Below are 13,135 nucleotides of genomic sequence, written 5' to 3' on the forward strand. Positions count from 1 at the left end.
ACATCCAACCCACATCCTAAAAAGCCAGAATTGAGGTGCTGTAGAGAAAACTGCCACCACATCAGGGCAATCACCACTGCAGGCAAAGGAAGGAGAATTAGGCATTTATTGAAGAGGTAGGCTGCACATTTGAAGGGGAGGATATTATAACCAAGGTTGTTTGATACAAAGAATAAAAATGACAGAAGGAAGAATGAAAGGGACATCGTGATTTTAAACATGTTTACATGGCTAATTTACTCATATAGAAATGGCTTTGATGGAGGGAGCAATAAACTTCCAAAATACTGATTTTTTTTTTTTTTTTTTTTTTTAGGGAAACACTCATTAACAAAGAACGTGCAGGTATGGGAGGGACAATAGTGAGATTCTCAAGTTATTTTTTTCTTTCCATTTTTAAGAAGAAGCCACATACAGTATTATTCTTTTAATCCAAATACAGTTATGTCTAGGGTTATCTAACAACAAATGGAATAAATAGAAAGCTTCAGTAAAGACTCAAATTTGTAGCAAATTTGTAGAACTTCAAAACATTTAGGAATTATCTGAGTATCTTAAATAAAATAGATCCCTGGGCCCACCCCAGAGATTCTGCCTGTGTGGGTACCAAGTAATCAGAGGTATATGTGCTTTTCTGTTTGTCTCTTGCAACACAAGCACCTCCAGGGGTCCCGATTCCAGAGGTCCTCAGACTGTGTCCCCAGGGTTCTTTGTTGAGGGACTGCAGGATGCTAGTCCCTGGCTGGATGCAAATGTCAGTGAGATGCATGGGGTGTCTGTGCTCACAGGCAGGGCCTATGGTGACAGACACATATGAAATACTTACGTTAAGTTAGAATGAAGTATGATAAATATTTGAAAGTAACCTTCACAGTGCTATTGTCCATTTGATGAAGGGACCTGGAAGAATGTAAAAACCTTCACAGGAAAAGAAGAAAATGTGGTAGGTAGGCTGGGGGTGAGGGCCAAGTTTTGGCTGGATATTTGGAAATTTCAGTGGGCTTCTCTGACTGGTGGGATTAGGCTATTTGAAACTCAGTTAAGGAACCCAGTTAAGGCAAGTGAAAAGAGATTACTATAACATGATTTTAAAGTCCTTTAGTGAAACTATCCTTCCTACATTCTGAATACTCTTTCCACTAAAAGAAAAGTATACCATAAGAGTATCCAGGTTATGTTCTTTTCCCATATTTTCTTTTCAAACTGTATATTATTTGGAGTCTGATAACCCACTACCTAATGTAAGCCTGAACATTACCAGTACTGGTAGTTCTACCTGTGTTCACCTCTCCCACAAAGTATCCATCCCGATTTTTAAATTTTTTCATGATTTCAAAAACCTTTGCTTTAAAGAAAGGCTTTACTAATCATGTGGGGATACTTGAAAACACTGATAGTTTCTGTGCCTTGTAAAAGTTGTGATGTGCCATATGCCCTCTTTTGTGACATGATTTTTTTAACTCAACGTTGTTTCCAAGATCCATCCACTTTCCTGTGTAGTACAATAGTTGATTTTCACCACTGTGTAATATTCTATTGCATAGTGATACATAATTAATCTGTCTACCTCTTGTTAATTCATAGTTGTGTTGTTTCCAGTTTGACTATTACAAACAAGCTGAAATAAACATTCTTTTTTTTTTTTGAGATGGAATCTCACTCTGTTGCCCAGGCTGGAGTACAGTGGTATGATCTTGGTTTACCGCAACCTCCATCTCCTGGGTTCAAGCAATGCTTCTGCCTCAGCCTCCCGAGTGGCTTGGACTACAGGCTCATGCCACCATGCCCAGCTAATTTTTTGTATTTTTAGTAGAGACGGGGTTTCGCCATGTTGGCCAGGCTGGTCTCAAACTCCTGACCTCAGGTAATCTACCCGCCTTGGCCTCCGAAAGTGCTGGGATTACAGGCATGAGCCACTGGGCACAGCCTGAAGGAAACTTTGTAATGCACAGAAGCAAGAGTTCTAGAAGGATGGTTCCCAACTGGGGGCAAATTTGCCCCCTAGGGACATTTGACAATGTCTGGAGACTGTTTTGGTTGTCACAGCTGGTAGATGTTACTACCAGCACCTAGTGGGTAGAAGCCTGAGATACTGCTAAGCATTTTACCACACACAAGACAGTTCCACAACAAAGAATTATCAGGCCCCAAATGTTAGCAGAGCTGAGGCTAAGAAACCTCAGGTTCTAAGGTAAATCCATAGAAGACAGTTGCTAGGTAGGTCAAAGGATATGATCATATCTGGCTCTCTAAGATAAACTACTAGTTTCAAAAGTGATTCTACTAAGTTTTTCTCTTACCTACAGTATACAAGAACTTCTATTATGTCATATGCCCGCCAACACCTGGTACACTTAATTTTTGCCTTTATTTTACATAAGTTGGTATAAAATAGTATTCCCTTTGGCCCTAATTTGCGTTACCCTGATTTCTAGGAACAGTGAGCATTCTTTCTTCTTCTTTTCTTTCATCCTTAACTGAATTTCTTTGTTTGTGGAAATACATGTTCTTGTCCATAATATTTAGGGTAAAGGCAAAGGTCCTCTAATAAAAAGTGATTTACAAAAAAGATTTTTTAAAGATAGCAGTGTATTCCACACACAGGTAACAGCCCCAAAGAGATAGCCATTCCCAGCCAGCCATCAGGGACCAGGTCCTTCTGCCTTGCTATTCTTCCATCACCTAAATCTCCTCTCCTCTGTGTGGTCAGAGCTGGTTACAGCACATGAAAGAGGGAAAGTCCCCTGCAACAGTGTCTTTTGAGCATGGGAGATGGCAGCTGCACATATGACTTCTGGCCACATTTCATTCCTGATAAACTAGTCACATAGTTCATCTGTGGCTGCAGAGACATCTGGGAGATGTGGGCCTCTCGCATTGCAGAAATGCCAAGAAAGGGAGAGCAACTAGCAGTGACTGGCACTATATCTTCTCTAGTCAGTGTTATATTTTAATGGCTGAAATTCTTAATTTTAAAGTAGTTTAAGAGTATAGTATAATTTTTAAATTATCACCATATTTTGTGTCTTATTTAAGAAAGTCTTCTCTACCCCCAGAGTATTCCAAATGGAGATATGTATGTATATATGCACAATCATGTGCTCCATAACCATGTTTCAGTTAACGTGGACCACATATATGATGGTAGTCCCATAAGATTATAATGGAATTGAAAAATTCCTATCACCTAGTAACATCTCTGCCGTTGTAATATTGCAGTGAAACACAATCCCTTTTCTATGTGTAGATACACATATACTTACCATTGTGTGACAATTGCCTACAGTATTTAGTACAGTAACATGCTGAACAGGTTATAGCCTAGGAGTATAGGCTGTTCCGTATCACCTAGGTGTGTAGTAGACGATACCATCTAGGTTTGTGTAAGTGCTCACAATGTTTGCATTATAACGAAATCACCTAATGATGCCTTTCTCAGAATGTGTCCCTGATGTTAATGACTACAAGTTTATACATCCACATACATATATTTTAAAACTTGTTTTTAAGATTTAAAATTTACTCCATCTGTAATTGATTTCTGTGTATGATATGAGGATGGAATCAACTTTCATTCTTTTCCATATGCATCATCAATTGTACTACCACTCTATATTGACTACTTCATCTTCACTTGAGAGCTCTACAAAGTCATCTTTATTTTATACAAGGAGTCATTGCTTTGCATGGAATCTATATGCACAAATTTCAGTTGCAATGATTTACTTAACACAAATCCCCAAACGGCATAGTTCAAATTTCAGCTACCATGCTCTAGTAACTGCAATTGCATAAGTACAAACTTTGCTGCCTGCTTTTTAGTCTACAAATCACTATGTGGATAGCAGATGCACATTCTCATCAGCAACCAGTCACATCACTTCTTCCAATGTCTGTCTGTTGGTGCTGGGTCATGGTGCATTTGTTATCAGTATATGCCTAGACAGCAAAGTGTATAGTTGTGTTGCTTCCTTGTTTACCAATAATGAATCCATGTGACAGTTTATAACAATATATCATTGAAAGATGAAAGTGTATCAAAGAAACGAAAAGTGGCAATGCCGGAAGTTCAAATCTAAAATAAATGGGGTTATAGACATAATTTACCACCATGAAAGTGTTGACACTGCCACCATTTGAGAGACTGTAGATTCGCAGCAAGAGGAAATTAATGAGGGGAATTGATGCCCATGGATGAGGAAGGTGGTGGTGACAAGGACAAAGGAGTTGATAAAAACTTCACTTAAAGGAATTCTGAGGTATTTTATGACATTGAAAACACAAAGAAAAAATATTGTAAGCTGATTCAAATTTAGGAGTTTAATAATTTGCTAAGATGCAAAAGATGCTTCCTCTGTATTATAAATTATATGATGAGAAAAAGAAGGCAAGCACCAAACAATTCCTAAGTTTTTTTATTAGAAAAAAACATTTTAATTTTCAATGTTACTAATGTTTTAAATTATAGTGCATTAAATATTAATGTTGCTACTTTTCATTTTTTGTAGCCATTTTAAATTCACAGTAAAGATTTTTTGATGTTTTGAAAAAATGTTTAAAGATCATCAAGCAGTCATAATTTTTCCCTGTTGATTATTAAGATGGCTTGCATAGTTTCAGCTTGCAGTTCTTGTTATGGTTCCACACTAATGTGCAGAGCAGCGCTGCCTGTATCAAGTTTGCGTGAATGGGAAAGGTTAATTCTGAATTCATTTTCTGTCCCATAGTCAATTTATCTATGCCAGCCCCAATTCCACATTGCCTTGATTGGTATAGATTTACAATAAATGTTGATAACTGGTAGGGTGATTCCCCTCCCTTACTCAAGATCAGATGTGCTTGTGATATTCTTGGGCCTTTATCATCCACATGAATTTTATTACCAGCTTCTGGATTTTCATGTAAAACACTATGGTGAATTTGATTTAATTACATTGAGGTTTTGAATTAGTTTATGAGGAACTGACATCTTTATGATATCTTCCTCCTTACCAATATGAGATAGTTCTCCATTTATTTATGGCTTTTTTTGCTGTCATTTCCTACATTTAGATGATTTTTCTATAAATTATACTACATCTGATTTTAAATTTAATCCCAAATTCTTAAATTTTTATAGCAATTCAGCATTGTAACTTTCATTAAATTATGCTTTTTAACCTTTTCTCTCTGGTTAATAGAAATACACTGGATTTTTATGTATTAATTATATTTCTAACAATTTTTCTCATCACTCTTAATTCTATATTCTGTGATTTCTTTGGGTTTTTAAGTTAAGTCATATCTTCTGTGAATAATGACAGTTCTGTTTCTTTTTTCTATACTTATCAGTTTTCCTTTTCCTTTCTTCTTTCCCTCCTCTCCTTCCTCCCTTCTTCCCTCCTTCTCTCTCTCCCTTCTTTCCTTACTTTCATTTTTTCTTTCTTTAATTGTATTGACAAGTACAGTAATCAATGACTTCTAAATTTTCACTATTAAGAATGATGATTGATTGTGACTTTCCATTACTATTTAAACTTATAAATCTTCTATGACTTAACATAACTGAAATGCATTTATGTGAATTTACTTCTCTCTTTATTCTTGGCTCATGTGCTTTTAAATAATTTTTTTTTAAATTTTATAGAGAGTTTGGGTCCCTATCTTCTCTTTTCCTCTGCTTCTAGTATTCTGAGTAATTAGGTTGCTTACTCACATTTTCATTTCTCTACTGGCATAATTTGCATGTGCATATTTTTGTACCTTGACATGTGTACTTAAAAAGGAACATTTGGAGGACCTATGAATAAAATCACAATGCTGGTATTTTTATGCTAAAGAGTTAAATAAATCTCCTTTGTCAACTGACACAGGTAACGGATGGTTTCTTGGGAGTATTGTTGTCAAGTCTGAAGATGAAGACAGCAGTGAAGAGGTGCTGTTTCCATGCAACAGGTATGCTCTTAATGCATTATTATGCAAAATTATGCTCTCTTTGTCCAATTTATTCCACCTGTGTCCTCCAGCATGCCTCATCCCAGCTGTTGGACAACATCATTCTCTCCCTGAAAACCAGAGCTGAAGGCTCTCTCTCCTCAAGAAGCTGTCCTTTATCAGCACTAGTAATTCTGTCTTCTTTTGTAATCTCTAACATTTTTCTCTTCTGAAAAAAAGTATGGTGAAATGGAAAGAAATTGGATTAGGACTTGGAAAACAGGTTTTTCTTTCTGTTTCTAAAACACGTGCTAAGCTCCCTGCTAGTACTGCGAACTTGGGTACCACTCTTAACTTCTCTGAGGTTCAATGTCCTCATATGGAAGATGGCAACAATACCTGTTTCCCCTAGTTCATTTGAATCATTTAAACTCAGATGATGTATATATGTGAACTGTGAACTCTAATGCATTGTACTAATGTGGCATAGCTGTAATATAACAGGAGACTTAAGTGGCAAGGGTAACTGTAATTCCTTGGCCGGGTGGTCATAGGTGAATCACTTAAACTTCTGATTCTCAGTTTTCAAAGTTTTATGAGAATGATTAAATCTTCTCTACCTACTTTATAGAGTTATAATAAGTAGAATATCAAATGTACCTTAAAACAAAATGCACTAAACATAGAAATTGTGTAGTTAAGTTCCCTCCATTATTAACCAATCTACAGAATATGTTGATCCATTTGATCAGTCATTATGCAAGTAGTAATTGACCACCCGCCATGTCAAGAAGTGGGATAGATAATGGAGATCCAGCAATAAGGCATTCCAGTTTCTGTCGGCAAAGACCTATGGTCCCCACATGGGAACATGGGAAATGTTAACGACATGAGGGCAATGAGAGAGGCTTATATATGCTGTGAAGACCTGGGTGTCAAGGTTCTATGTCTATGTGATTGCATGTTCCTTGAATCTAGAGAACTCATGCATTGCATGTATTCATTTATCCATCCATTTAATATATTAATTTATCCATCCATTTATTTATGCAAAAATAGTGCATGCCTGCTAATTGTCAAGTACTATACCAAATCCTAGAGATTTAGAGATAAAAAAGTGGAGTCCTTGTCTTCAAAGAACTTCCACTTGATGCTCAATAAGGGAGGAGGGATGTAATGCTACACGAAGCTGGAGAGCTGAGTGTGCTCTGAGTTTAGTAGGTGGTTCAGCATCACTATTCCCTAAAGTGAGGGACACTCTTCAGACCTACAGAGAAGCACGTTAGTTGACTGACTGGATTTTACCTTACTATAGTTTCGATTCTAGGAAATAGTCATTCCTTTGAAACTTAATAAGGAGTTGCATTTTGTATGAACAAAATGTGTAGCACTTCTCTGATCATCTGTTTGTTTCTTTTCTCAATGCACGTTCATTTAAAATGCATGTAGTAGTAGCTATTGCCATTTTATGAAATTCAAGCTCTAGGAAGAGACCTTGTATTTTTATTTTTGCAAGAAATCTTAGTGAATAGGGAATAGAAGGGGCAAAGATTGAAGTTTTTTAGCACCAGATTTGGATTACAACTGCGTTACTTACCAGCTCTGGGAGCCTCAGTTTATTCTTATGTAAAATGGCAGTAATGACACCTATTTTGCAGGGTTGTTTGAGGATTTCAGACAATGTATATAAAGTACCTACAAAAGTGTCCTGCAATTATTAGAGGCTCCATGATGGTAAATGTTATTGTCATAGAAGCAATTTTAAAGAAATTTTTAGACATGATACTACACATGCAAATGAAGGGAGAAAACACACCTTTGTTTCTAGATCATGTGTCTAGTATTTAGAACTCTCAAATAATTGACTAAGTTTTACTTTTTAAATATTGTATCTGCACAGTCCAATATGGTAGCCACTAGTCACATATGGCTAATTAAATTTAAATTAATTAAAATCAAATCAAATAAAAATTCAGTTACTTGGTTGTACTAGCTACATTTCAAGTGCTGAATAGACACAGATGGTTAGTGACTACCATATTGGCCAGTATATATACAACATTTGGTTTTATATCACATCTAGATATTTGGTATCATATGAAGCTGTGTTTAATATTTTACAGTGTAGTTTATTGCTCTAAATGTGATGGTACCAATGAAATAATGTAAGTAGTAGATACTAGATTATTATTTTTCTAAATGTGCCACATTTAGCAAAGTCAAAAGGCATCCAGGGCAGGTGATAATGGTCGCATTCTCTTCCAAGCCAAAATCAATTTTACTGGCAATGCAAAGGAGTAGAAATCATGAAGGTGACTTATTTCTACATTTTAGAATAATTGCAAACCCTAGAAATTGGACTTATAGAAAAAAAATGATGCAGATGAAAATATTTAAGATGTTTTATTGTATTATACTATCATATGGAATGATATGCACACAGGTGTATCATTGCACTGTTATCATTAACTTAACTATAGCAATATAAACTGTTTTCCTTGCCTTTCCTCTCTGAGGACCCAGGGTTAAATAAGTAATAAATAATTTATAATAATAATTAATTTATTATTATAAATAATTTACAATAATAATATATGATATATAATAAATAAGTAATAAAAAAGTTATCTTGCTATTCCATCAGAAGTGGAAGAAAGCATAGATAACATTTAGTTTCATGGTTTGACAGATGAGCAAACTGTGACCTAATGAGATTAATGGCATGCACACCTCAGACCCATTAGTCAGAAAGCAGGGACTCTTGGTTCCTTGGCCCTCTGGAAAGTTTTAATTTAGTGTCTATCAATCTGTTGCTTCTATGATATAACTATGATTTTGTGAATTATCTTCTGCTGAAGAATTCTGTGCATAAGATATCAAGTTTGCTATAAAATTGTTTTGTAAGAAAGTTCTACTTTCACTTTTTTGCAACGGGTTTGCCGCCAGAACACAGGTGTCATGAAAACTACCCCTAAAAGCCAAAATGGGAAAGGAAAAGACTCATATCAACATTGTCATTATTGGACATGTAGACTCAGGCAAGTCCACCACTACTGGCCATCTAATCTATAAATGCGGTGGCATCTACAAAAGAACCATTGAAAAATTTGAGAAGGAGGCTGCTGAGATAGGAAAGGGCTCCTTCAAGTATGCCTGGGTCTTGGATAAACTGAAAGCTGAGTGTGAATGTGGTATCACCATTGATATCTCCTTGTGGAAATTTGAGACCAGCAAGTACTAAGTGACTGTCACTGATGCCCCAGGACACAGAGACTTCATCAAAAACATGATTACAGGGACATCTCAGACTGACTGGGCTGTCCTGATTGTTGCTGCTGGTGTTGGTGAATTTGAAGCTGGTATGTCCAAGAATGGGCAGACCCGAGAGCATTCCCTTCTGGCTTACACACTCGGTGTGAAACAACTAATTGTTGGTATTAACAAAATGGATTCCACTGAGCCACCCTACAGCCAGAAGAGATATGAGAAAATTGTTAAGGAAGTCAGCACTTACATTAAGAAAATTGGCTACAACCCCGACACAGTAGCATTTGTGCCAATTTCTGGTTGGAATGGTGACAACATGCTGGAGCCAAGTGCTAACATGCCTTGGTTCAAGGGATGGAAAGTCACCCATAAGGATGGCAATGCCAGTGGAACCACGCTGCTTGAAGCTCTGGACTGCATCCTACCACCAACTTGTCCAACTGACAAGCCCTTGCACCTGCCTCTCCAGGATGTCTACAAAATTGGTGGTATTGGTACTGTTCCTGTTGGCCGAGTGGAGACTGGCGTTCTCAAACCCAGTATGGTGGTCACCTTTGCTCCAGTGAATGTTACAACAGAAGTAAAATCTGTCGAAATGCACCATGAAGCTTTGAGTGAAGCTCTTCCTGGGAACAATGTGAGCTTCAATGTCAAGAATGTGTCTGTCAAGGATGTTCGTCGTGGCAACATTGCTCGTGACAGCAAAAATGACCCACCAATGGAAGCAGCTGGCTTCACTGCTCAAGTGATTATCCTGAACCATCCAGGCCAAATAAGCACTGGCTATGCCCCTGTATTGGATTGCCACATGGCTCACATTGCATGCAAGTTTGCTGAGCTGAAGGAAATAGATTGATCACCATTCTGGTAAAAAGCTGGAAGATGGCCCTAAATTCTTGAAGTCTGGTGATGCTGCCATTGTTGATATGGTTCCTGGCAAGCCCATGTGTGTTGAGAGCTTCTCAGATGATACACCTTTGGGTCACTTTGCTGTTCTTGATATGACACAGACAGTTGCGGTGGGTGTCATCAAAGCAGTGGACAAGAAGACTGCTGGAGCTGGCAAAGTCACCAAGTCTGCCCAGAAAGCTCAGAAGGCTAAATGAATATTATCCCCAATACCTGCCACCCCACTCTTAATCAGTGGTGGAAGAACGGTCTCAGAACTCTTTGTTTCAATTGGCCATTTAAGTTTAGTAGTAAAAGACTGGTTAATGATAACAATGCATCGTAAAACCTTCAGAAGGAAAGGAGAATGTTTTGTGGACCACTTTGGTTTTCTTTTTTGCGTGTGGCAGTTTTAAGTTATTAGTTTTTAAAATCAGTACTTTTTAATGGAAACAACTTGACCAAAAATTTGTCACAGAATTTTGAGACCCATTAGAAAAGTTTAATGAGAAAAAAAACAAAAAGAAAAAAGAAAATTCTACTTTCTGGAGTGTTTGGAGCATTTAGATGACATAAGCTTTACTGTCTTCCCCAGTATAGATTATCAACTACTTAAATGCAAGTCCCCTTCTAATTATGGGAAAATAAAAGGTCTCTGAGAAGGAAGTTATTTATAACTTTATTTGTGGAGTTTCAAAATAACCAAGATATAGAGGGGTTATATTTTGTGTTGTGGGAGCCTCTAAGATTTCTGCACCCATCTGTTGTATTGCTGTAGAGAAAAATCAGAAGAATACCCATCACCAGCATTTACTGAATGCTTTCCAAGGAATAGGCTTCATGTTAAAGCCAGAACTGCACACAGATACTTATTTGATCCCCACAGCTAGCCTACAGGTAGACTCTGTGATATTTATATTTCAAAGACAAGGAAATTGTCTTTGAAATATAAAAATAGTAAATTTTTTGCCTGAATATATTAATAATTGGTGGAGTCAGGATTCAGATCAAAATATATTTGACTCTAGAACTGTACTGTCTCACATGGGAGCCACAAGCCACATATGTCTACTGAACTGTGGCTCTTCCAATGTAGGTATAAGATACATTCCAGATTTCAAGAATGGAGAATAAAAAAGAATGTGATATAATTTTTATACTGATTACATGTTGAAATAATTATCTTTTGAATTTATGAAAATTCAAAATATTAATTTTACCTTCTTTTTACTTCTTTCCATATGTGGTTTGTATTCTAGTTCTCTTGAAGAGTGCTGTCTTAGAGTCTGAGAGTTTAGCCACTGTGTATACCTGCCAGTCACATGACAGGAGAGAAATAACAGCTATCACTAAGGAAACTCCAAGTGAGAAATTTTGACTATGTTAGAATATTTGTAATGTTACCAGAGGACTTTTCTAAAAGCCAAAATTTTAGAGTGAACCAATATGACTTTGCAACTTGAGTGTAGGAAAAAAGCTTGCCGAAGCTGGACTGCTAAATAATCTGGTGTGGCTTAAAATCTTAAATCCTTTTTTAAAATTTCAATCTCTCTAAAGGCCTCTTTAAATTCTTTCCATACTTTTTTTTTTCCTTTCTAACTAATGAGCCTTCTTTCAATGCTCTCTCATATTAATTGTCTTCTTTTTTCCATGGCAGATGGCTAGATGAGTACCAAGATGATGGCAAGACCCAGCGGGAATTGCTCGCAGAAAGTAGTTCCAATGCAGGAGGAGAGACTGGCTACCATCTCCTGAAAGGGCCCACTTGGGCCTATCACTCCAATATACTTTAAAAGGCTATTGATCTGATTGTGATAGTGCGTTTGTCTTTTGCTTGGGCTGGAGCAAACACCTGGGGAGGGTCAGTTTGTGTTGGACCCACTCATTGTTTCTGAGAACTTCCAAAATTGGGAGGATGCACTGAGAGCTATGGCCAATAGCTGAACAAGATCAGCCCCTGGTATCTGGGGTACCCATACTGCTGCTGCTCACCTCTTCCCCCTCCTCTTCCTTCTCTTTTTCTTTCCCTTCCTCCCCCCTCTTCCCCTCCCTCCTCTCCCTTCTTTCTTTTCCTTTTTCTTTCAGAAAATCTGACTTACTGCTAAGGTTACTGAAATGTTTAAATAAGTAGTCTTTGTAGAAAATAACTGAAGAGGTACCTAATAACATTTGATGCATGAAAAACACTTTTATGCAACCTATGTTAATTTTAAAGTGGAAGTTTTATTGTTAGACAATGGTATGTCTCTCTCAGAATTAGTGGTAAGATCAATAAGAAAATGTAGAAAGAACCTAACCAATTGGGTTACCTTGTGTTCCCAGTGCACGTCCTGTGGGTCCACTTGCAGTTTCAGCTTTGAGCTGGTGACAGAGGCCTGCAGGCAGACAGCAGCAGAGTGCAGGGCAGATATCTCACATCCATCGGTCACTTTTTCTCATGAAGCCTCAAACACTTGTAAACTTGGTGCCACAGGTGCCTTCTTCTAATCCGTTAATTTGGCACATAAGCTAAAACTCATTTGCCAGCCCAGGAGAGGTCAGGATGTAGCTTTTGATATCAAAGACACCTGTCTTTGAATCTCTATTTTGCCCCTGTGAGGTAGATGCTCTCATCACCCACATTTTGTAGATGAGGAAACCAACCCATGGAAAAGCCAAGTGACCTGCCCAAGCTTAGAGAGTGGAACGAGCAAGAGAGCCAGGATGTGACCCTAGAAGTCTGATTTCAGAGCCCATGCACATCCACACTGTGACCTTGGCCCTCCTGCCTTCCCTGCTTGTTTTTAGTATCCTGTGAAATCAGGCAGAGGGGCCAAGGAGACAAATCTTGCATAACACCTGCATGATTTTTGTCATCTGCAATAGTACCTGTACTAGTATACGCTTGATATTTTCTTCCTTGAACTGTGTATAAATCAGTGTATTTAGAGTGAAGAGAGCTTGGCCTCATCCTAAATCGTATTCCAAATATCCATGAAATCACTGATTTAATATGTCATTACATTTTTTCCTAAAACACATTAAAATAAATCTACGTCTACCAAAAATTTTAGGTTAGTCTATATAC

The 13,135-nt window shown here is 37.4% G+C and overlaps 1 protein-coding gene and 1 pseudogene across 1 annotated transcript in view; both read left to right on the plus strand.

The window, feature by feature from the left end:
* The window catches only part of RP1 (RP1 axonemal microtubule associated), a 342,341-nt gene extending 330,464 nt beyond the window's left edge, over positions 1-11,877 (plus strand). Inside the window, exons 29-30 of the mRNA XM_054561625.2 lie at positions 5,853-5,934; positions 11,726-11,877. Coding sequence (XP_054417600.2) covers positions 5,853-5,934; positions 11,726-11,861 — 218 coding nt within the window. The 3' untranslated portion in view covers positions 11,862-11,877. The remainder of the gene's footprint in view (positions 1-5,852; positions 5,935-11,725) is intronic.
* Positions 8,882-10,495, plus strand: LOC100445210 (putative elongation factor 1-alpha-like 3; annotated as a pseudogene).
* Positions 11,878-13,135: the final 1,258 nt, after the last annotated feature.

This window comes from Pongo abelii, chromosome 7, assembly GCF_028885655.2.
Source record: "Pongo abelii isolate AG06213 chromosome 7, NHGRI_mPonAbe1-v2.0_pri, whole genome shotgun sequence".
Lineage (NCBI taxonomy): Eukaryota > Metazoa > Chordata > Mammalia > Primates > Hominidae > Pongo > Pongo abelii.